The 25,011-nt window shown below is 41.2% G+C and overlaps 1 protein-coding gene across 3 annotated transcripts in view; it reads left to right on the forward strand.

Moving 5' to 3' along the window:
• Positions 1 to 341: 341 nt before the first annotated feature.
• The window catches only part of ELOVL2 (ELOVL fatty acid elongase 2), a 49,982-nt gene continuing 25,312 nt past the window's right edge, over positions 342 to 25,011 (forward strand). The window contains exons 1-3 of one of the 3 annotated variants that reach the window (XM_042049068.1): positions 349 to 417; positions 11,728 to 11,850; positions 24,794 to 24,857. In XM_042049068.1, coding sequence (XP_041905002.1) covers positions 415 to 417; positions 11,728 to 11,850; positions 24,794 to 24,857 — 190 coding nt within the window. In that variant the 5' untranslated portion in view covers positions 349 to 414. Of the gene's footprint in view, positions 418 to 11,727; positions 11,851 to 24,793; positions 24,858 to 25,011 lie in introns of those variants that run through there. The other 2 variants (XM_042049070.1, XM_042049069.1) reach the window with 2 other exon arrangements.

Here is a 25,011-nt window from a genome sequence, read left to right on the forward strand (position 1 = left end):
TGCAAATACAAGTGCTGGGCCATAGACCACGTTGAATGCAATGGATTCAGTGACTCTCTGCTCCCGAAGTGGCCCGACAGTGAATTGAATCTTCCCAGCAGGGTAGATTCCAACAAAGGCAAACGGCCACCATCAGCCGTGGCAGCTCAGTCGGTGATGGAACAGCACCACTCAGCCTCTCCCCCTCCTCAGCTGCCGCTCCCCACCACCTCCCCATCCCTCGGCTTTGCTCTGCCCTCCCTCGGCGGAGCCCCAGCCGTCCCTCCCGCCCGTGCCCGCCCTCAGCCGGCGGGGGCGGGCGCGCCGGGGCCGGGAGGAGGCGGTGCCTTATAGGGCGGGCGCGGGGGCCGCGCCTGCAGAGCCGCGCCGAGCCCGGCGATACCCTGGACAGCGCCTCGCCGCCGCTCCGCCGCCATGGTGAGTGTCCCCCCTGCACCCCTTCCCGCACACACACACACACACACACACACACACACACACACACACAGAGACACACAGACACACACACACACACAGACACACATCCTCCCGGGCCGCCTGCCTCGGAGCCGCCGCTGCCCCTCTTGCCTCCCGGCCCTCCGCTCCTCCGGGGCCGGCTGAGAGCCCCCGCTGCCCGCCCTCCCTCCTCCCGCGCCGCTACCCCCGCTGCTACGGGCCACATTCGGGGCGTGATTTTTCGGGGGGAAAGGGAGGGCATGGCCTCAGATGCCCCCCAGCCCCCATGCGAGGCACCTGAGCCGCCCGCGCGGGTCGGATCGAGCGGCGGAGCTTGGACATTATGGGGAAGGAGGGAGGGACAGAGACCTTAGGGAGCGGGGAAGGAGGGAGGGAGGGAGGAGAGGGAGCACCGGGGGCACCCGCGCAGCGCGGGGAGCCGGGCGGCATGCGGGGACAGGCACGTGGAGGAACGGGGTGGTGGGTGGAGGCAGGGATGAAGAGAAGGAGCAAGAGATGCGCAGCCCCTGGGCATTCATCTCCCCGAGCCCCCTGCGCCCTGCCCCGCTCCGAGCAGGTGCATTCTGCTCTACTCCGAGACGCGTTTGAGCGTGTTACATAAACCGATTATTCCCGTTAATTTGTTATCTTAATAGAAACTCTTGCGTTTGCCATGCAATCTGTAGTAGAACGCTTTATTTCCCCCCATGTAAGGAATGAACAATGGAGTTTTAGATTCCAGTTCAGCATTTAAAAGAGTTAAAGTAGAACAATGAAGTCACCTATTTAGTGAGCAAGACCGATTCCCCATAGCACATTATGTCTTTGCAGTCATAGTAACTTTCCCAAGGGGGCTCATCCTGTTTATAAACAGCAGTGCATTAAGTGTAATGCTGACCTTACAAAGTACGACAGTATCAAAGAAGTATTTTGCAGCCTTAAATTTTGAGGCACATTGGGATGAATAATTTGGTGAAGTTTGTTATATCAGAAGCCTGAGACATGATTCACAACAGAGCCTAGTTTTTCTTTTATATGACTTAACAACAAAAATACTTTTCCCAAAATGTCTTTGCATCATATATAGTAAATTCTGCTTTCCTTGAATAAAAATCAGTTTGGATCCTCCCTCCCCCCATAAATCCAGACATGAATAATATTCAAATAGTCACTCCCTGAATTGGAATTAACTTGAGTCCTAAAAGTCGTGTATCCACCTGCTGTCAGTCTGAATCTGCTTCTCTCCTGTGTATTCTATTTGCCACCAACTCAGCCTTGGGATGACAGATATGAGAAGACCCTATTGAAAAGACCTGAAAGGGTGCCGTCGTTTATGCTGCCTAAGCCCCCCTAGAGTGACCCCCCTACTACATAATTGAATTCGTATTTCCTATCAATTTGGAATATAAACACAAAAGCTATGACTAAATTACCATAGCTGCACAAAGCCTAAGTTAATACCAGCCGCTGCTAATGTCTTCCTTGTGACAGAGGAAGAAGGTTACAAAAATACCTGGTGTTGCAGAAGGCGATGTGCATTATTTATCAGTAATTGGTACAGATAATACTCAGGTGCTCAGGAGTACTGGAAAGAAAGTTAAAATACCCTGAACTAGTTAAAATGTTTCATTTTGATTCCTTCCAGGGCTGAGATGAAGTCAGTTATACTAGTGCAAGTCAAGGAAGCATTAGTTGGTGACATAGGCATTGGCAACCTCATACCAATGGAAATTATAGCTGAGACCCACCCTTAACTGTTCTTTCTGGTTCTTAGAGCTGTTCAGTTCACCTTGACATTTTTCTTGAAATGGCCGGAAGCAATAACCGGAAGTTGCCATTCAGAGCTACACATGGGTTTGCATTAGGAAGTTTTGCTCTTCTGTAAGTCCAATAACCTCAGTGGTCAAAAGCTGCTGACATTGCCCAAGCTTTGTTACTTATACATAAAGGCATTCTGAAGAAAGAATTGCCAATCTGAGAAAATCCTTGAAGTGGTATAAAGGTTGAAGGTTGCTTTGGCTCTAAAAGTTTAAAAGAGCGTCCTTGGAATAATAGTTACTGAAACGAAAACCTGAGCTATGGATGAAAGCTGTTGTAATGATGCTAATGCAGGGTTAAAAGTTACAGCACATCGATTTCTAGATGGACCTGGAGCTTGAGGGCAAGGGGTCATAGGGACATTGGAGTGTACTACCAAAGTTATCAGGAGCAAATGTAGGACAAACAGATTTTTGGCCCAAGTGGTGGGAACATTGACCAAGCATTCCCTTCTCTAGTGGCATAGAAATAAGCAGGTGTATGTTGCTAGTGTTCTTTAAACTCGATTGAGAGTTTTTTCAGCATCCTGGGTGTTCAACAACAACAATCACTATTATATGTAGAAAGTAGTGTAGGAAAACCTTTTTTGTTGTTGTTTTAAAACCACATTTTGCTGAAGCAGCAAACCACTGCCATCATAAAGCATTAAGTATTTCCTCAGCATCCTCACTGTATGAGGGCAACCACAGTGGGTTGGTTCTTCTGTTTATGTAGTTCACTGCAGCTCTCCTTGCTTCAGTGAATCTAGGTCAAATTACACTGCCTCAGGATTTGGCTGCACCCTTGAACTTTAAACCGATTACACATTTTGATTTGTCAGTGTATTTTCCATGGGGTCAAATCCCACTTTTATGAAGTAAGAGGGTGTATAACATTGCACAGTCATGGCAACTTATGCTTACAAAAGACTAGGTAGCACTAAGGTAAGCATAAACATGAGGACTGTATTTAGTAGTTTCCATGATTTATATCTCTACAACAATCCAGAGGTAGAGGGATAGGCAGAAGCTCGAATATGTTTTTCATTTCCCTCAGGGGCTTTGATACCCCTGTAATCTGAAGTCAACACAGAAAGACACCTAACTCTTCTAAGCATTCATAAGCCTCATGGCCACCATATCAGGATATGGACCTTGATATGTGCCTACACTGACTGCAGAATGGACACAAAGGGCCCTAGACAGAGCAACAAATGCCTCTTCTTTGTTGACAGTAGCCAAAATAAACCCCTGTCTCATTGTCCATTGGTGTTAGTTTCTCTGAATACTGCATGAGAAAGAGTATTGCAAAGACGATGTTCTAGCCCCTGAACAGTGACACACAAACTGGAAGAGAACATTTTTCAGCAGACAGAGATCAACTCAGCACAAATACCTGATGACACAACATCCAGTGCTACAGCACCCACAAGATCTCTCCAGCTCCATCAGAGTGAAGAAGGAACAGGCTTCAGCAGCCCTGCCATTCAGGACAAGAGCAGGAAGGCAGGGGTTTGCCAGCTGACACAGAATTAATAAGCTATGAGAAAATGTGCTGAGAAACTGCGTATAGAACAGAAAAAATAGACCCTACTTGCACAGAAACTCAAGAAGAGACACTGAAGCCTTTTGCACATGGTAGAATTGATTAGGAAAAAAACCTTCCAGGAACTGAAGTAAGAGTCCACCAATTCATTTGCATAGTTACAGATACCTGCTCACCAAAACCTGCTTGCTGCCCTTGGTGTTGATGCCTTTCATCTCTAGGAAGATCCTTTGGTTCTTTAAGACTGATCAGTGTATCTTCATTACAAGCAGTCTGACTTGTGAAAAAAACACACTCCTGTTGTTCATCAGGCACTTGATTTTGCATTCCTTTAACTTTGTAGCATCTCTTGATTTTACTGAATAAAAGGGTTAATCATATGAAAACACTTTAAATTTCAGTCTCTGACTCAATCAAATTTGGGAAAAAAACCCCGCAATAGCATTTTCTTTAGGTATTAGTAAACTCCAAAGTAAGGCAAATATAAAGGGCTGGTTATTCCCTGATCTAAGCAAAATTCAAGTGTAAATAAATAGAATAACATCATAGTTCTTCCTGATGCTTTCATGCCATGCTATATGAGAGTTTTGTTAATCAGTGCCTGTAAAACTTTAGAAGCTGAGGCATTGATAAGCCTCATACAGAGTCTGAAGTTTGTATTCAATGATAAAGTAATGTCACAAGTGCAGCCTGATTTGTAATTAAAGAAGGTAACGGAGAAGGGGGGGAAATTATGAGGATGGAATTAAGTGTACCATTGGTTGTTCCAGCCAGAGAGCTGCTGGGATGAGCCTGCCTTGTGATGCAGTGGTAGAAAGGTACAAAGAGGATTGCCCAACTGTAACAGAGAAGAAACACCCTGGGACGTGCAGCTCTGTCACATTATACATGCCACACTTCAGACTTTGAGCACATCAAATTTATCAACCAATTTGTGAGTGCCTGGCAACAGTGGAGCTTGTAAATCCATTATCTGCATACACTCTCCATGGCTTGCCTTATCACATGCTAAATACACGAGCCACAATATCTGAATGACTGCATCTTTACCCACGGGACTAGTGCACAGCTGACAAGTAGAGTAGAATATGAAATGAAGTGAATATTTATGACTTCTGTGGGGCTTCTTATCTACCTAACAGCAAAAGCCACTTTTGCTTTTTGAGGACTAATTAAATTCAGATCTAGGAGGGTAAGTAGAATCCTTTACATCGTCAAGAAATGACAATTAACATTATATTGTCATTAATACTGAAAGCACTCTAACGACGTCAGTCTGACAACAACAGAGTGATAATTTTAAATATTGAGTTCATCTAGCTAATGACTTTTAAACTGCACTGCATTTCCTTTTCCTCAGTCAAAACTGACTGTGATAAAGTGATAAAGGTCAGCTCTCCCATAGTGAAGGAAATCAAACCTTCTCTGGTAGAAATTTGTATACAAAGATATGTAATTAGAGAATAAAGAATTAAGATCATTTTCATCATAGTTTGGAGAGATTTTGATTTTTTTTCCCCCTAAGGAGGATGGATACGGAAATGGAGCAATAAGTAGTTCATATTCTGTGTCATCATTTGAAAACCAAACACAGCAAGAAATGGAAATTAGAAGTAGGGTGACCAAGTTTTAAATAAATATCCTAAACCCAAGCACAAGGAGCCACAACCAAACTGTTCTTCCCCTAGCTCATAAAGAACCTCTTACAGGATGCTAGTCAGTAGTCACCATTCTTGATGCTTTGCAGCCAGTGAAGACAATGTGGTACAGCAACCTAACAGGGGGGATGACTTACACACATGATAAAAAGTCTACAGCTGTTGTTATTTCCTCTATGTGACAATAACTGATGCAGTTTACAGACATTTTGTATCATTAGGGCATTACCCTGCAGCACAGTCATTAGCATTTTTATTCTGAGGAAAGTGTCGGTCTGGGTGTTTCCATGGTGTGATGGGTTTAAGAGTCTGGGCTCTAAAATTCCAGTTATGTGTGGATTAAACTCTAGGATACCCACTGTTGGGGCTGATGGTGAAAGGGAGCTAATTAGCTTGTGCACCCTCTTATCCTGTGCCAGCAGACAGCGCTCTGTTATTTGGGTTCCACACACTTTTAAGAAGATGTGTCCTTGGAGTTCATTAGGGTTCATTTAGGGTTTTAAAAGAGGTAAATTTAGAATTGCTTTGGAGGAGACATAAAAGAACTTCCATACTCTCTGTTTTCTTTATTAAGCTTGAAAATCAACTGTCATTTCCTTTCCTCTCCTTGCCCAGTCTTCTTTAAACATGACTGAAATCCAAAACATGAATTAGCATTTGAAATACAGGGTTTTGCCCTCAAGGATTTAAGGGAGAAATGGAAGGAAGAAAAAAAGTTAAGGACCAGTTACCAGAAGAAGGTATTTCCCTCTTTAATTGTTGTTTTGTGTTCTCAACTGACACTTTAGAAAACAGGCATCAGATTCTGTTTCACTATTTCCCTATATTACACTTGCATCTTCACATCCAACTAGAAGTAAAACTATGCTTTGTTTCTTGCATTTTGCTGTAAGCATGGATAAAACTGTTCCAAAAGGCAAAGTGCCTTCAAATTGGCAAGGAATAAATGGTTGGCAAACGTTTTGAGAGTGATTTCCTTGTCAGGGAATTGGCACATCTCTTGGTAAGGCAGTTCTGAATATTACTATCCACACTCGCTTTCTCTCCAATTGCTGGCTGCAGCCAGCCAAGTTGCTTCTGCTGCAGTTTAAAAGATTAGTTGTGAGGTTGTGCAAGTTCTGATCTGGGAGGAGTTGGTATTTGTGTCAGAACCATGTTTTACTGTGCACATGGTTTATTTTTTTTCAGAGTTTGTCAATAGTCCATGCAATTCCAGGGGGAAAAAACATGAAGTCTGGTTTTATATTTAAGTGTTCATCAATTTATTTTTAAAATATCTTTATGTATTAAGTAGTTTAAACTATTTGCATTATGACTGGCTACTCAATATTATCGTCTTCCCCAAATTCAGATGCTTGTGTGATATGAAAAACATCCCATGCAATGGGATATTTTTTAGGAACAGCTGCATCTGTCCTCTCAGCTGTTAGTATTATGTGCCTTCCTGGAGTAGTATTGCAGTGTTACTTTGCTGTTACACCAGAGACTGTACTGTGGATTTAAATCTTAAAATCAGCCCTTCTTACCTAGGAGTACCCTCTTACCTTGACTTGACTTCTTTCCAAGACTTATCTATTAATACTGACAGAAGGCTATGCATGAAGCCAGACAAAAACTCCATATTTTCAAGTTCATGGAATAAAAATGAAAAGTCAAAGACCTAGAACACAAATATATCCAAAATCAGTTCAGGTTAGTGAAGTCTTTATCGGTTCCTTTCTTCTTCCCACTTCCTACTGCTACTGAAAGCAGAAATGAGAGATGTCTTCCAGCCAGCAGTGATCATCACTCTCCAAAGAGTAGACAGCTTATTTATGTGAGTTACCTAAGAAATCCAAATCTTCTCCCAAATATTAGGTACTTCCACTGACAAACGTGTTAGAAGAATCTGGATTCATCCTTAGAAACAGCCTTGGAAATTTTTCCTGTTCAAATACTGGAGTTATTGGCTTTATCTTGCAGCTTGATGATTAAGAAACATGAGAAGGTATTTTTCCCCAGAAAAATAAAGTCATCACATCTCTAGTTTTACAGCATTCTTTTCAATTTCCACGGCTCTGTTTTCTGGCAGAAATTTAGTTATATATTCTCTCTAAGATTTTTTTATTTTTCTGATGTGTGTCAAAAGCATCACAGGATCTTCATACTCTCCTTTGAAAGCTGAGATACAGCTTGTGATTTCTTGGTGCAGAAACACATTTGAAACTTGTCTTTAAAACTGGAAATTTGTACAAGGCAACAGAAAAGGTAGCATTTAGCTTTATTGTTCTGCAAAATACAAATAGCTCTCCATTTCAGTGAAAACTGAAATTAAAACCTTTTAGGTTTAATTCAGTTATTTCCTTACTGCTGTTGACTTTGTACCCTGCATTTCAATAGCATCTGCAAAAACCCTTTGAAGATAGAAGGCTAGATGAGAGTTATTTTGGTTGCAATAACTTCAAGAAAACCTAAAAAATGTCCCTTATAACCTATCCTGGAGGAAAAAGAACCACTTTTTTCCCCTTTTACATTTACTAAATTAACAGCATAATTTTATTTCAAATCTGGTGTAACTAAAATGTCCCCTCAGGACTAAATTGAATTTTTTTTTTTCACAAAATAATTTCTTTTTCATCAATCAGGAAGGCATTTTCTTTTGTTTGCCAGACACCAGACACCTTTGGGAGATGTCAGAATTCAGATCAGAAAGTGTTTTGATGGAAAGGTACAAAGTTGAAAGCAAAGACAGAGAGCAATGTCACTAGGACAGGTGTAGAAGGGAAACAAGACAGCACTATCCCATTTTTCCCCAGATGTGTTTTCCTGAGTTTAAAGGCGTGTGAGTATTTCAATATTCTGGCTTGTTAAACCTCAGGTCTTGCTGAAGTTTGACACGCATTCTGCAAGCACTTAATAAACCTAACAACTCCTGAGCACTCAATAGGATAAGGAACATCCTGATCAGCTGAAAACCAGACACCCATACTAGTCCCCTGGTCTTTGGTAAATTTGGGATTTCATGTGTTCTTGCTTCCTTTACAAAGGTGTCCCCCCCACTGTTCCACCTCCAAACATGAACAGCATTGATAAGACACTGGTGTAAGTGTAATTCTCAGGCATTTTCATTGGATGCAATAAGGTGGTTGTTTAAGCAAAGAGGATACAATATTATTCAAATAATGATTCAATGTAAATGAAGAACTCTGAACTAAATAACAAAGTAGAAAGCAAAGCGAGATCATTAAACACCTGTGACACGTCATTCATCAACCCAGCATCAGATGGGGTTTGAGAATTTGTTACCTGAAATGATGATGCATTTGACTCCATAAACCTGTTTAGGATATACTTTGATCAATATACAGTTGATCAGCTCCTCAGGTTAATACTGCAGGTAACTGAGTTTAAATTAGGAAAAAGACATATGCACAGTCAGAATGAAGGAAGCTTTCAATTTCAATTAGAGCCCTCAAATGACACAGTGTTTATACCTAGCTGGGGAAAGTACCAGAGGACATCTTCAGACATCACCTCCTGGTTTCTTTCTTATAACCTTCATAAAAGAAATAATTCGAAATAGATGGATTTTCTTTAAAATCAGTGATGCTTGCAATTCTTTTATTTTACTTGCTTACCTAACTCTCACAGCTATCACACATTTACCCCCTCACCACATTTATAGATCACACAGACTTAAACAGAAGCATATATTTCTTACTATAGTTGGTTTTCCTGGGGAAAGCTTCTTAGTGCTTCTTTTTTGCCTGAAACATCTTAGTATTCTATGATACTAAATAACTAGATTTACCATTATCACCTTTGCCACTCTTTCAGACAATGCATTTCACTGGCAAACAATTATTCTGTATCTGCTAGCTGGTTTTTCTCTCTTAGTTGATGCTTTTTTGGGTGGGGGTTTGAGTACAGAAGGTTCTCATTTTATCTGTTTTTAAGGTTTTCTGTATTGAAACTTAAATCAGCTGCAAGTGCCATCCGTGCTGCTTCTAACTTCTCCTGTGAAAAAATGTGTTTATTACATTTCCTTGTAAGCCATTGTCTTCAAATAGTTATTCCTAACAACACACATTTAATGCAAAGTAAGAAGTGATGCTTATCCTTCTTGGAAACCTGAGCTTGTGAGGATACTCATCTTCTGGAAGCGGTACTTGATCAGTGCCTGTGATGTGTATCACGTCTCAGATACTTCAAGCTGACCTTGCCAGCAAGTCTGCTTTCCTCCCACCTGCTATCTGTCCACTATAGAGCAGCACTGAACCTCATTGATGCTTCACTATCAAGGGAAGCAGAATTTTTCCAAATGATCTCTGTCTTTATAACGACTGTCTCTTCTGAGAACCAGTTCAGTCAGTCGGGATGGGTGCGACAGCCGCCGTGGTGCAGCGCTCTCATGGAGCTGTTATGTCACATGGAAATTCCCAGCTTTGGTGGTGCTTGACTTTACAGGTCAGCTTAGGCTGATCCTATCAGATGATCTTCCTGAATGCTGAGGAAAGCTAGCTGTGTGAAAAGCCTCCACCAAGAAAGCTGATCTTCTAATACTGGACATAATCACAAAGGCACAAGATGTATTGCAGGACCAGCAATACCCACTGGAGTACTGGATGTCTTCTAGTCACATTTTCTTTACACATAATTAGATATTGTGACATGCTTACCCTTTTGAGTTTTTCGGGTTTTACTTTTCTTCTTTCAATCAACAGTTACTGGTAAATGGTATCTAGCATCGAATGATAAATTAGAAGATAAACGTCTATTAAAACCCACAAGCTTGAAATCCACTTCATTTAAAATTTAATGTACAGATTTTAGAAATAGATATTTTTTAGTTAAAATTTCATGCTTCTTTCCTGGAACAATTTATACTAATTGAAAAGCTTCCTTTACTGAGTTTTGTACCCACATTTGTCACACAGAAGTTAGGCTGTTTTGTGGGTAGTGACCTCGAAGTGAAATTGAAAGGCTTTGCATGTGTTGGAAGATTAAGGCTGAAACCTTAGAAGCTGGGATGTGAACTCTCTAATCCTCAGCAGCATGCTACAAACACCTCCCCCTCCTCCATTCTTTTCCTTCCCCTTTTTCCACTTACATCCCTATAAATAGCTCAGGAAAGGGTCTATCCATTTGGGCAAAAACTACAAGAAATGGCACAGCAAATGACTGCAAACCAAGAAAAACTGTTTCTCTACTGGGCAAAAGAACACACCAAGATCTCCTTCACCCAAACTGGAAGAACAAGAACAAATCTCTGAGCTGAGTGCTGTTAATTTTAAGGATGTGGCTAAAGCAGGATACAACATGACCTATCTTACCAATCCTTGCATGGAGAGCAACAGGTAGAAAACGTGCACACACATACCTCAAACTTCAGCACTGAGTTACCTTGCCAGAGTCCTTCATTCCCTGTTTTTAAAGAGAAATTAAGATACTAGGGGCCCAGTGAGTCTGGCCAAGGGGACTGTTACATCTGTGTGGAACTCTGCTGGTATCTCCAGCAGCCAGCATGGCGTTTACTCATAATGTGTTGGGTCATAATTGTGCTATGAACGTGCCCCCTCATCAATCTCCTACTTCTTCCAGGGGCAAGGGGATAGGAATTTGTCCTGGTTTAGTGTCCTTGTATAACTCAACAACTTGAGCAGGTTAGACAGGGTATGTATCAGGGCAGATTTTGCCTTTGGGCAAGTACTTAGCCCAGTTTGACTAAGTGTTTATGGGTGCAATTTTCCACAAAGGAAATACAGCTGGGCAGAATTCATCTTAGTAGATTTAAGGTATAAATAAGACACTCAGTAGAGGGTTTGGAAAAAACAGCAAACACATAAGCATTATTATAGATGTGCTTTTGTGGGTTTTAATCCCACTTTGTTCCTTTCTGGGCTTTCTGAATTTACAGATGTCAGTAAAAATCTTCATTTACAGGTGTTCCTTTTAAATGTAATTCTAGATTTACTGTTACAGTGAAAAGCTTGAAAGTATGACTTTAACTTCTAGATTGTGTAAATTCATGGAAACAAGAACTTGGTGATTTAGCACAGTAAAAATGCAGGGCAGAGGGGATTTGATTTGGGGGATCTATACTAAAGAAGTCACTACAAAATCTAGCCAAGAATATGAACACCTGTCTGCTCCTGTTGCAGCTGTGCCAGCTGTGCCAGCTCCGAGGCACACACCACCATTCCTTTGCTGCAGGTCACTGTCCTCCACAGCTCCCCACATGAACTTGCCACAGTGTATTTTAAGAGCTCCTGTTTGGATAGTTTCAATTAACCAGTCCCTTTATCTGAAATAGGTAACAGCTATACAACCAGCACTGCCAACAACTCTGCAGTGGCATTCCCAGCCCAGGGGAAGCACAGATGAGAAGCCAGTTGCATGGGAGTCCAACTCTCCAGCCAGCACAGTGGCTTTCATGGTACTTAAAATGCCACATATGTTTAGCTCTGATTTAGTTTTTCTGTATGTCTATGAGGAGTTCAGGGCAGTTAAATAATTGCTTCAACTGAACACTGTTTCGCTCATGAGGATGAAAGTATTTTCAGGACCATTATTTGTTTCTGAAAAAATAAGGTATCCTATGTTACAGTTTTCTATTTGCTCATGGAACCTTTTGTATTTAAAACATGCTTCTGCACACATTCTATAGCTATTGCAACTTTAAAGTACTTCAGGAGTATGAAATTAATAGTAGTGAACTTCACAAATTCATTAATATATTGACTTACATGTACTGTTAAATGATGCAAACAAAGTCTGCTGCCTGGAGCATTTTATAAATTAGAAGTGCATTCTACTTTATACATCCTGACTAGGTGACTTTGTTATTGTTTTGAAACAAGTGTTAATTACATGTATGTAGGAAGTCAGTTTTTCCAACATGTCTCACAGTTTTCCTTCTTTGTTCTGTGCTTCACAGGCTGTATTCAATCTTCTACTGCTCTTGTCCTTAGCAAAAGTGTCTGTAAAGGGCATTAACACTGCAGGAAAAAAGTCTGAATTAAGCAATTATTTAGTTAATAATTTACAAGTTGAGTTTTTGACCTACAGTTTTCTGAAGGGCTGCTGACAATTGCCTGTCAAAGAGTGCAAGATATAAAAAGCACCCTAACGCTTTATTTCATTTTTATATGTTTACATTTTAATACTTTATTTTAATTTAGTTTCTTGTCTTTTAAAGAGAAAAACACACAGCTCTACTTTTAAGTCTGCCCAGAGGAGCTAGAAATGCTACCCACACAGATTTTCAAATAATCCTTCCTTGTCTCCCCTGCCAGCAGCCAAGCACCCCCCAGCAACTCGTATGAGATGTTTAAGAAACTCAGGCAAAACTGTTCAGTGGGGGAAAGCCCTGGTCAGGGAACACATTTTATAAAATCCTTTTTTGATCCCCCCCTGCCTGTAGCAGAAGGGGCAGGCAGTCCCTTGTACATTAATCCCTGTTGGACACAGTTGCAGACATCTGGGACGGCAACCAAGAAACCTACTTCTTTGGCATAGAGTGCCCTTTGTCTTCCTGCACTGCCAGGATTGTGGGAAAACCAGAGCTCTTGCTTTTGGGTTTTTTTGGGTGTTTTGTTTTAGTTTGGGGTTTTTTTAAGGTTCTTTGTCCAACAAGCCATGAGATTGTGTGCAGAGGCTTAGGATCTCCTACTCATCTTAGATCGTGAAGTTTGTTACAGTAGAAAATGAAGAGATTTTCACAGCACCAGAAAGGATATGTTGTCAGCTTGTCCCTGTTTCTTTCTCCAGAAAAACGATCAATTGTATATGCCAAGTACAAAATAAAGCCCTGCATGCATTATACTAACTTATGAAATCAGGTTCTCAGCAGCAACAAAATCTGTCTGCAAATAGCGACGAAAACAAACTTATCAAGATATGGCATACTGAGAAAACTGAGCTGCCGTGTAAACTTGTTGTAATTCTCCCCTACCATTTCATTTGCCCCCTGTGCCCTTCTTGTTTATTGTATGGGTCTAAATGTAGGATGGGAGATCTTAGTTGCACATGTGGCAAATTTTGTGCGAACACTCTATACCTGGTATATTTTTGGGGAATATTCTGTTCCAAAACCAAATAATCTGGTAAATCCATAGCCTTAAAGGGGTGATTGCCTCCTTTGTTTTGGTAGAATTATTTTCCTGTGCTTCTCAAAGTGCAGCTGGCTGTCTTGCTCTTATATAAGGAGAAATTACATACTGGTTCTTCATACACAGGTGTCCTTTACCAAGCCTAGTTGTTTGGAAGCAGGTAAGTTAAGCTGTGCAGGCTTTCGTATCACTGATGTAAAATTAATTCTGACACTGATCTGTCTTCCCAACGCCTTGTAAAGTCAACAAGAGCTGAACAGACCATTAAGAAAGCAAACTGTAACAGAATTAACCTCTCCCTAAGAGAACTCTGTGCGGTTCTTTGCCTGTAACTTTAAGACCTGCCTGCTCCAAAGGAAATTTTCTGTTATTCGAGCCAGAACCAGTTCCTGAGGATGGTTGCTTTGCTTGAAAAAGTGATGCATTCACTTAGGCTGTTAGAAGGAGGCAGAATTTTTATCTATTCTTTCATTTTTAACTGATATCCTTTTTGTTTATTCCTTCACAGTCATACATTCTTGTCACATCGTCACTGACAGGAATTATGCTCCAGCTCAGGTCATTCTGTCATTTTAAATCTGACTGTTAGAGCAAAGGAAAAATGAGGTCAATAATTGCTACCATTTTCTTGGGAACTGACAGGCCACATCTGAGATCTCCCTAGAGAAATCTTCTTTAATTACAAGTTAAGCTGATGTTCCCCTGTGTAGCAGGTAGAATTGAGCAGGATTACTTTTAAAAGGATTGCACTGATCTGCTTTGGTGACAGTTTCATTTTGAAATTCTGATAACAAGCAAGAGGATGGATTATAAAGATACGGTTCTTGGGAGTGTACATGACTGACACATTGCAAATTGGGCCATGACAGCAACTCTTCCTTTTTACTCTTCTTTTAAGGCCATATAAAATCTATTTTAAGTGTTGCAATTGGCCTGCATTATTTTAGTGACTACTTAGTATGATCGCAAAGAACATAGCAAAAAGAGTTTGGAAATTGTAGAAGGGAAATCATGCAAGCAGTGATTCAAGAAAGGGAATTTTTTGTCTTGGAGACACTGTGACCCTCAGCCTTTGATAAGACTGAGCAATGAAATATGTGTAAAAGGCAGAATGCTTTCAAGCACTTCAATTATGAAAGGGTTTTGTAAAACTGAATAAATATTAATGGGTTCTTAAATCACTTTTCTTCTAACCCATGGAACTGTAGTGCAGAAACCTCCCAAATCCCTTTTCCTTGTACTTAAAAAAAAAAAAAAAAAAAGCTTGAACAGCTAATTAATTTTGCAAAAGCAATTTGTCTCACAATAACTGATCTGACAGTAGTGTGACTGGTAAAATAATTCTCGCCTCATTTTATGTGAGCAGTTAGTATTTTCTATGACTCCTAGCAGGTTGCACAGTCCAGAAACAAGACTGATGTCTGAAATAGCTCACACACTTAAAATGTTTTCACTAAAATTCTTCTGCCTCTTAATGGTTTCTCACCTGTGGTATTGATGGTGTTTCAACCTGATTTGAATCCTGACAGAAACCATAAAGCAGCTATTCCTCCATTCTTATTCCCATATGTGGGATGAGCAGGTGCAGTGGTGAGCAGGACTACAAAACCAAGTGAAAATAGACCTCTTGTTAAACAAAATTTAAAATCCCAAAGCAGAAGGAAGCTAAATATTAGCATAAATATTACCTTTTTTCAGAAGTGAAAAGTCTGGAGTATGTTGGCTCCTCAGCTGAAAACAGCTCAAACTCTCATTTCCAATGTGAGTCACCAACCATCAGTCCGCAACTGATCAGGCCTGAGAGAAAAGTGTTCCTTCAGCATCTCCTGCTTGTAAAGGCCTCTCACACAGAACTGAGGTGCTTGCAAAGTGCCCGCTTCTGGCAGCAACCCCCAGAGCCAGGGAATCCATTTTCAGGAGTTTTACACCAAGTAAAGCGTTGCACAACTCACTCCACAAGTGTAACTGCACTAAAGCAATACATGCTGGGGTTTGGGCTTTTGTCATGCATTATTATAAATTTGGCAGTACAAGGCAGAACTTGCCCTTCTACTTCACTACAGCTAAAATCTGGCATTTTCAGAGAGCCATAAGAAACCTCTCTGTAAAACCTCACAGTATCACAAGTTGAAACCCAGTCTTTTGGAGGGAGAAGGAAAAAGTAGAAAGCAGGGTGATTTTTGTTAGCTAGGAAGAGAGAATGAAAACACAAACACAAAGCTTTTACAGTTTGATCTTCATTTTGTATCACAATGCTTTAGAAAGGTGAATGTTAGAAGATCCAAAAGTAAATTTAATTTTTTTCCCTTTCATTGCATTGGGTTATCATCCATTGCATTTTCCTAAACTCCCTTATGTGTGAGATAATGTTATCATTCCTTAAGCTGTTGTTTCAGAGAAGCAGCATTTCAGCAGCAAGGGTAGCCTGCAGATTCACTCCTGTAAAAAACAAGAAGAAAGTCAGCAGTGAGGGTGGATATTGCAACTCTAGATGAGAGGGATTACAGCTGGTGTGGGCCATGTGCCTGCACTGCAGTTACAGCCATGAGCAGGATGGGGTGCAGGCATGTTTTAGGAAAGACCAAGCATAGCAGGTCTTCTTGGGTCACTCTGCTGTTCCAAGGTGACCAGCTAAAGCCTGGCCTGGAGCTCAGAGACCCGAAGCAGAGTGTACATGCTGTTTTGGGGGGCAGTGAGCAAGCTCACCAAAGGGATCTGCTTCCTCGGGGTGAGGAACACTTGTACTTAAAATTTGTAGCCACAAGTGCCGTGTGGGCAGCAAGGCAAAGGCTCTGCCTTTAGTAGGCCACTGTTTCTCTTAAAGCTCTCTGTGAATAATACTCAGAGAGCCATGAGATGCCTAAGGAGGGGTTGTTAAGAGAGCCGTGTGCTCTGACTCGTGGAGGCCACCCAAACTCACACTCCACAGAGGAATGTGTGGAGGTTTCTAAACCTTCAAGCCACAAAGTCATCTGCTTCCTTTTCACCAGAGGGAAAGATAACACAGGAACAGATACTGAAGGATGGGGTTGGCTTTCTGCCACCAGCTGCTTTAGCAGAAAATGTGAATTAAGTCAGGGGAGGTCTGTGCCAAGTCCCTTCTGGCCTTGCTCTTTTCTGTGGTAGCTTCTATCTGCCTGTGGGAGCTGTTGGTTTGACTCTGCTCTTTCTCCACTGTGGGCAGTGTCAGGGGGTGTTTGCTGGATCCACAGTTCCTATTGCTTTAACATTCTGGTCTGGTTTGGAAACACCCACAAAAAGTACCATTGGCACAAATGGAACTGCATAAAGGTGACGTTATTCACCAGAGGCATGTGAAATCGGCACTGAAACTTGGTTTAGGTGCACATTTGTCAAAAGATCAGCTCCTAACTCCCCAAAGAGAAGAGGCATACTATCAAGAGGAAAAATTTCTTCTTTGAGGAACCTGGTCTAGTGGAAGGTCCCTGCCCATGGTAGGAGGGTTGGAACTAAATGATCTTTAAGGTCAAAGTGCTATTCTACCTAACTTGAACTCAAATCTGACATCTTTTTATGACTTTCTTAACTGCTTGGGCTAGCACATCCCCCTGAATTTTTGAGGGTAGTCAGCCATCACCAGCATCAAAGAAAAAGGAAAAATTGGAACTGAAATAATTCATCTCAACATCTGGATTCTAGTCCCTGCTCAGACACATACTTAAGTTTTCCATAGGGAGACAAGAGCTGTAGTTGAAGAAAAATAAATTCCAGAGTTAGCTGGTAGTCTGAGGCTCAGGGCAGATTTAGAATGCAAGCTGAAAGTCCACTGAAATACAAAACAGAGAGCAGGTGTGAACACTGGTATCACAGGCACCCCTGGCAGGCTGGCTGCTGCTGCTTGTATCCAGGTACTGCTTCCTTATCTTGGCTGTGTTTGCAAGGGGAAGTACTTGTGTAGGTGCCCAGCTCCAGGAATAGCTGCTGGCAGTCAGAGGGAAGCAGCCACAGCTGCTCAGTTACCACCCTCCAGAAAGGGAGCTCCTGTTCCCTGTCCAAGTCCATCTGTCTGTGCAGGGAGCCTGGCTACCACAGGTCCCTTGGGACCACAGAGCTCATCAAGACACCTCAGCATCACACAGCACAGCACTACACCGCAGACCTCTTGGAAGAGTCAGCTCTTCCTTGAAAGATCTGAGAGAACACAGAACTGAAATTGAAGATTAAATTAAATTCAGTTTGCCGGTGTAAGGAGCATCTTTTAGCATGCTCCTGGTAATTTAGGCAGTTAAATATTCTGCTTCAGGTTTGATACAAGTACTACTGGCAGCCTCCTGCTTCCCTTCAGGCACTGCTAAGCCCTGCAGTCAAATTTCTCTGACCAGCAATAAATTAAGAGAATCTGAAGTCAGGCCACCTAGGCAGCTTAAATGATAAAAGCTCTGACTACATTTAGCTGTGTCTTTCCATGCTTACCAAACTTTGCATCCGTTCATTTTTTATGCCAGAAATGGCCAGCCAGTCTTCATGTTGAGGAATTCACTGAAATTACATTTTCTTCCAGGTACTGTAACCTGAGCAGCTACTGAGGGAAAACCTGCAAGCCTGCCTTCCCTTTGCAGCTACCTTCCCCTTATCTTTGCATCCTCAGTAACACCACCAACTCAGTTCCCTCTTCAGTGACTAAATCAGCACAAGAGAAGGTGCTCAGCACTTCTGGCTGTAATCCCTGTTCAAACAGCTGTTCCCAAGTCCCTCCAGAGAAAACCAACCTATTTGATGAACCAGTTCCCCCACCAACTTGCTTTGTCAGGTAACAGGCTATCAGCCTCATATAGGCTGCCAACCTGCAGTTGGTCATTTCCAAATACGTGCAAAAAATAACCCTCAACTGCAAAACAAAACTGTCACCAAAGGTGCTGAATTTGTTAATATCAACTGGGAAAATATCCAGATATTTGCACATATGCATGCAAGCTTTAGCATGCATTTAGAATGAATCATGTATTGCATAGCATGAAAAATTAATAGAAGTAAGATATGATCTTGTTAGAAAACATTGAAAATCAAATAAAGTTTTTCAGATCAGACATGGCTCTCACTGAAACCTTTTAGAAATACTGTGTGTTTCTCAAACGTAGACAGTGCTGTTCTATGCTACCTTCAAAACTGCTCTTGAAGTTTTTAAAATAATTTACTGGCCACAGTAAGAACATCTTTTTTTCATGGAGTACTTACTGTCTAATATGAAAGCCTTTAGAAGAAATTGGAAGAGAAAATAAACATACAAAGACCATTCATTTTTTATTTTCTGTGCTAAAGCTGGAACAGCCTTCTTTTGTTTATTTTTTCCACCATACCATATTTGTCAGAGATTTTTGCATTACATTATAATGTATTACAAAGCTTGCATTTCCAAAACAAAGATACAGCTCTCTCTTTTCTTGGAATTCTAAAAGAATGACTAAATATTTAGATGGAGTAGTTCACACATAGTTCTTTTCCTAGTTATTCTTGCCTATCTTTTGCAAAGTAGGAGCATTACCAAACGTTGTTCACATATTATACGGGCACCTCTCTGGACCCAGACCACCAGCAGAGCTTCTCTCACTTCCCTTAGCTTCAGTCCCTTCTGTCACGCCAAATTCCATGCCTTCGAAGGACAGATGGAAGGACTCAGGCAGTGAGATTGCTACTGCAGCAAAGACATCTCCCATGGATCCATCTCATGTTGGCAAAAGAGCCTGTTAGCCAGCCCAGGTTACCACAGAAGGCTGTGCTTCTTCTGGGAGTTCTGGCAACACCACTCTGCTGGGTAGGGCTTTTGTGTGCCCCTGTCCCTAATCTTGGTCAGCCACCAGAGTGGAGAGAATGTCCTGGAATGTGGGACACAGAAATTACCATGTCTAGTAAGGACTCCAGTTTCTGTCTCTTCAAATGATTAATCTAAAATGCTAATAAAGAAGATCTAAGATTATGTCTCTTCTAGATATTTTTTTCCTTCCTTCCCTCCCTCCCTCCCTCCCATTACATCCATGGGGCATAGCAGCAGTCTCAACCCCCAGCTAGCTGTGTTTCTCTCATGAGCTCACTCCAGCTTGTTCCTACTCTCAGTGAAATTGTCTAGCAGTGAGACCCATATATTAAGCAAAAATTACACAAAGTAACAGTTTGTTGCCAGCTCCTGGATGTCCTGCCTCCCAATTTAATTGAATATCTCCCTTCTTATAAGACACAATTCATAGCAAAATCTGGCTCACCTTTCTGCCTTCAGCTTCAACTTTCTCTGCAGTTCACATATAAATCCTTAAATAAGTGCTTGCTTTTGGGATTTTTTTTTACATGTGTTTCCCCTACAGACACAACACACAAATCATAGGAGGTAAAGATGACAAAACCCTAGGAGGTTGTCTGAAGCAATCTATGATGGAGAATTGTCCCCCATTGTACATCTTTGATCAGAGTAATTTTAAATGCTTCAAGTAATAAAAAGCTAAACAATTTAATCTATAAGCAGCTCTGACCTGGACTCAACTTTGCTTCGTTTCATCCACTATTTCAGCCATTCTAGAGCCAACACTACCATTTACAAAATCTTCTTTAATATTTGTATATTTAAATATATGCACAGTAGCATCTAAGATCAGTTTCTTTAAACATGCTGATAAATTTGGATTAATTCCAGTACTTCTCAGTCACTGACTATGTACAGAGCAGAACTCTTCAGGGAATTAAGGAAAAATTGCCATTTAAATAATAAAAATAATCATATAGCTAATACATGCATTTTCTATCAGGGTAGTTTAAAATATCACAGTTACTTCTAGGAGCTGTATCAGAGAGCAGAGGCTGGCATCCATTTCCACTTTTTCTTTGAAGTCTGAAATGAGATCTTGTTTTGTACAGAGTATCCTAATTTCTATGTAGCTGTGTAAGAACAAGCAACAAATTATCTCGGATTTTTGAGGCACTGAATGACATTCAAAGCTTTTGAATGAAAAAAAAAAATCCAAACCAACAGTAATACAAAGGGTTTCCAGATAGCATAAGTAAGATTGAATGCAGTTTACTCATCTGTAAGAAGTTTATTTCAGAAAGATTTTTCATGTTTCTATTGGATCCTGATAGTTTGGTTATAAAGCTATATTAAGAGAAAACCTAAATCACTTGAGGCAGTGTTTTCACTGGGCAATAAATAATGCCTAATGACAGATCATTGGTATTTTGAGAAATCAAAGGTATTTTGCACGAATCAAAGTTATTTTGATATCTGCACTGTTTAGATAGCATTTGCCTAATTTTTACATAGCTTATACTACTTTTGCTAAAACTACTAGAAAACCAGTACACATTGGTCTCTCAGTGAAGACCAACATTGACAAAGATGTATAAACTTAGAACAAGAAGTGACATATTTTTTACATACCCGGTGACTTTGAAATTGTGTTTTAGGTGCAATGGCACGACAACTAATTCACTTATGTGCACTGTGTTACCTATTCATTTACTTACATTTCTGTGCAAAATTACTGAAATATCTCATTAGAGAGATCTCTGTTGCTTTATCATCATTGACTTTGTTCTCCCTCCCCATCTTTCCATTTGGGTGATTTGATTAGCTCAGATAACCTACGGTCTTTTTCATAGGTTTAGGTAAATAGATCTTACACAGATCTGTCCAAAATCCTGCCAAGGAATATACATTGCTAATACCCAGAGCAATGTCCTGTACAAAAGAAGAACCAACATGAAAGACATATTAATCTTTAGCCTTGTAACTCAAATACCTTCCTTGATAAAGGCTATTACAGTGATTTGCCAGAGAGAAGTGAGTTGTCTGAGCACATGGATTTGTTCAGACTGGTTTTATTTGCTTTTCTTTAGAAATGTGACAGATCATGTTGAGCAAGACATTTGCATCTAATCTGCCCAGAGGTACTATTAAGGACATATTCTAAAACCCAAAAATACAATATAGTCTCTTGTAGCAGTGTTGACAGGAAGGTGACAAGACTAGTCACACAAAATTACCTACCTTTTTTTAAGTAAGAATTTTTTTTCCCAAACAATTACTACTAGTTTTAGGTAAATAAACAAATATATTTTCTGTAACAATCTTAAAAATCTGTACCTTGTAAATCTATATTTTTCTTCCTGTAACTAAAATAAGCTGTAAAATGTTGAAAGAGAGGCAAAGGCTGGGACAACATGCTCAAGAACAATATTTGTTTCTCTGCTGCACCTCCTTGAAAATGTTCTACTCTCAAATTACCAATGAAAGCAACCGAGGCACTGAATTTTTGTAGTGCTAATTAAGATAGATGGGAACAGCATCGTCAACTGGTACAAGCTCCCTCTGCATCATTTAAGCACACTTATAAGGAGGTAGATTTAACTTCAGACTGGCTTGTCTACTCAGCAAGCTGCCTCCTCATCCTAACTGGGTGTAAGAGCTTGCAAGTTGGATCAGTGAAGACAGTAACCTATGTTGGGTGGGAGTGTTGATCTGCTTGAGGGTGGGAAGGCTCTGCAGAAGGATCTGGACAGGCTGAATCGATGGTTTGAGGCCAGTGGTGTGAGGTCCAGCAAGGCCCAGGAAGTGTTACAGGCTGCGGCAGAGTGGCAGGAAAGCTGCCCTGTGGAAAAGGACCTAGACCAGTAGACAGTCGGTGGAAAGCCAGCTAGCAGTGTGCCCAGGTGGCCAAGGAGTCCAAGGGCATCCTGGCCTGTATCAGCAATAGTGTGGCCAACAGGACCAGGGCTGTGGTTGTCCTCCTGTGCTCAGCACTGGTGAGGCCACACCTTGAATCTTGTGTTCAGTTCTGGGCCCCTCACCACAAGAACAACATTGAGGTGCTGGAGCGTGTCCAGAGAAGGGCAGTGGAGCTGAGGAAGGGTCTGGAGCACAAGTCCTGTAAGGAGAAGCTGTGGGAGCTGGGGGTGTTTAACCTGGAGAAAAGCAGGCTCAGGGGACACCTTATCACTCTCTACAGCTGCCTGAAAGGAGGGTGAAACCAGGTGGGGGTCAGTCTCTTCTCCCAGGTAACAAGTGACAGGACAGGAGGAAGTGGCCTCAAATTGTGTCAGGGGAGGTTTAGATTAGGTGTTAGGAAAAATTTCTTCACTGAAGGGGTTGTTAAGCTCTGGAACAGTCTGACCAGAGAAGTGATTTTATCACTGTCCCTGAAGCTATTTAAAAGACCTGTAGATGTGGCACTCAGGGACATGGTCCAGTGGTGGAGTTGGCAGTGCTGGGTTTACGGATGGACTCAATAGCCTAAAAGGTCTTTTCCAACCTAAACAATTCTATTATTCTTTTCTTTTATTCTCCTCTTTCTTCTTAATATTCTACAATTCCTGTTTCTCCATCTAACTGCTAGAAGCATTCAGTACCTAATTTCCATTTCAATGCAGCCAAGAATAGGTTTGTCTACAGTATTTTAATGTAAAAGGAATATACATGGTGTTTTACTTTGTTCTGGACATGTAAGATTTGTTTATATAGTGTAAGCATGAAAGCAAATAACTTTGCATGCTCATTCCTACAAGTCACTCAAATCCATTACAATAGTTTTTCCAAAACAGTCTGTTAAGTCTAACCACAAAACCATTAAGCACAGCAGTAGGTCTGTTTCAAATTAGTGCAGCAGGTGGGCACATCACAAACAGCAGTGTGGCATTTCCCAAAGGGGAGTGTCGTTGTCATGAAATAATAACAGAACTACTGCATAGCTCAAGGAGGTAAAAATGGAAGCAGATATTTGCACAAGTCCCACACCTGGAAATTGAGTCACCTGCTGTGACAGAAGCCATCATTAGGCTGCTAAGGTAATTGTCTGAAATTCAGAAAATACCTTTCTTCGTGGGCTGTAGCCAGGACACTTCCCTAAAAGCTAGTTTAGTTTCCTCAGTGCTGTGAAGTATGAGAAGCCTTTTTGTATTGAGAAATATTTTGTATCGTGAATCACCAGTTTCTTTTGAGCAAGTCTTTTTCTTTTTTTTTTCTTATTTTTTTCTTTTTTGGTTTAGAAAAACATTCACTTTTAGTTTTGGGGGTTTTGTTCAGCTTTTCTCCAAGAAAACATGAATGCAGCAGCATCTTGCAGAGACAGAAGTTTACAGCCTAAGGTGCTGAAAGAACCTCTCATTACCACACGTTCACACAAAATCTGTCCTTTCCACTTTGAACAATCTGAGGACCAAAATCAAGAGCTGAAGAAACAGAAGGAAGGGGGTTGGGAGTGCCAGGAGCTTGTCCCTGCCCAGATCACAACCCAGTCCCAGCAGAGGAATGGAGAGACCAGGGCTGGACCTTCCAGGGTGCAAATATGGTTCTTCATAAGGCAAATCTGTTAATGGTGTCTGCAGCCCAGGCTGGTGTGGAGATATCTGACATTCAAATGCCTCCCACAGCAGCTCTCGCTCTTCAGAGATGCTCAGCATCACTCTGTGTCTCTCTCCTCAGCCTGGCAGCATTTTCTCAGTGCTGAAATTAATTCAAGCACAGTAGGGTACTGTTGGGAAGAAGAGAGGAAGAACCTGGCTGACCTTAGGCTGTGGCAAGGAATTGTTCAGGCATTGGCATGCAGGAAGCCACTGCCCAGAACTGGAGTCTGGGAAGAAATGTTTTGGAGAGATCACCACATCCAGCTGGGGGAAGGACTGTGTAGGTCATGGCTTAGCTCCCAACTCAGTCAAAAACAGACACAAATTTGCTAAACCTGCCAGCTTAGCAGCCTCATTGACTTAGACCTCAAAACACAATGTCTCCATAATGTAACCCTCCTCTTCCTGCCACCGTCCATGGCCTGAACTTCATTACTGGACCTCTAGGTTCTTCTGTAGGCTTGTTTTATAGGAACTTGGGGCCTCATTTAGAGAAATCTCAGCTGGCTCACCTTCACTTAAATCAGTTAAAGATTTCCTTCTTTAAGTGTAAAGCATTGAGATATTCAGTTGAGGAAACATATCAAAGAAGCATCGTTATTAGAGTGAAAACTACATCCATCACAGGTGGATTTACTGTGGCACTTGCTGATTTTCAATTGTGCAACCTTAATTTCCCTTCCTAAAGAGTTCTGGTTTGGGCAGTTTCCAGCAATGAGGCCTGTATTGTTGTCTAGACCACAGTCTGCCCTAAATTAATTTTTAAAGAGGTTTGGGGGTTTTCAGTGTACATGATGTTGCATACTTTGGAAGTACTTGAGCATGAAACACTTTTTACAAGTTTATTGAAGTTTTTTTTAATCATACTCTCCCTGTGACCCTAAGATAATATCTTTGTCACATGTCCTTTTCCATACTTTTTAGGAGACCCTGAAAGCTTTTGACCGGGATGTAAATGAGTTTGTGGACTATATGTTTGGACCTCGAGGTAAGCTGCTCCACTTACAGCCCTTTAAAGAAATAATACTTCTACAGGTTACCACGGAAAAAAACTTCTAATAAATTTTCTGAGTAAATTCTTATTGAAAAATGTAAACTAGGCAGAATCACATTATTATCAGGAACACACCATTATTGCAGGA

The sequence above is a fragment of the Corvus kubaryi genome, unplaced genomic scaffold, assembly GCF_017639235.1.
Source record: "Corvus kubaryi isolate FWS band 111438036 unplaced genomic scaffold, C.kubaryi_AGA036_p1.0 69, whole genome shotgun sequence".
NCBI classification, from domain to species: Eukaryota; Metazoa; Chordata; class Aves; order Passeriformes; family Corvidae; genus Corvus; species Corvus kubaryi.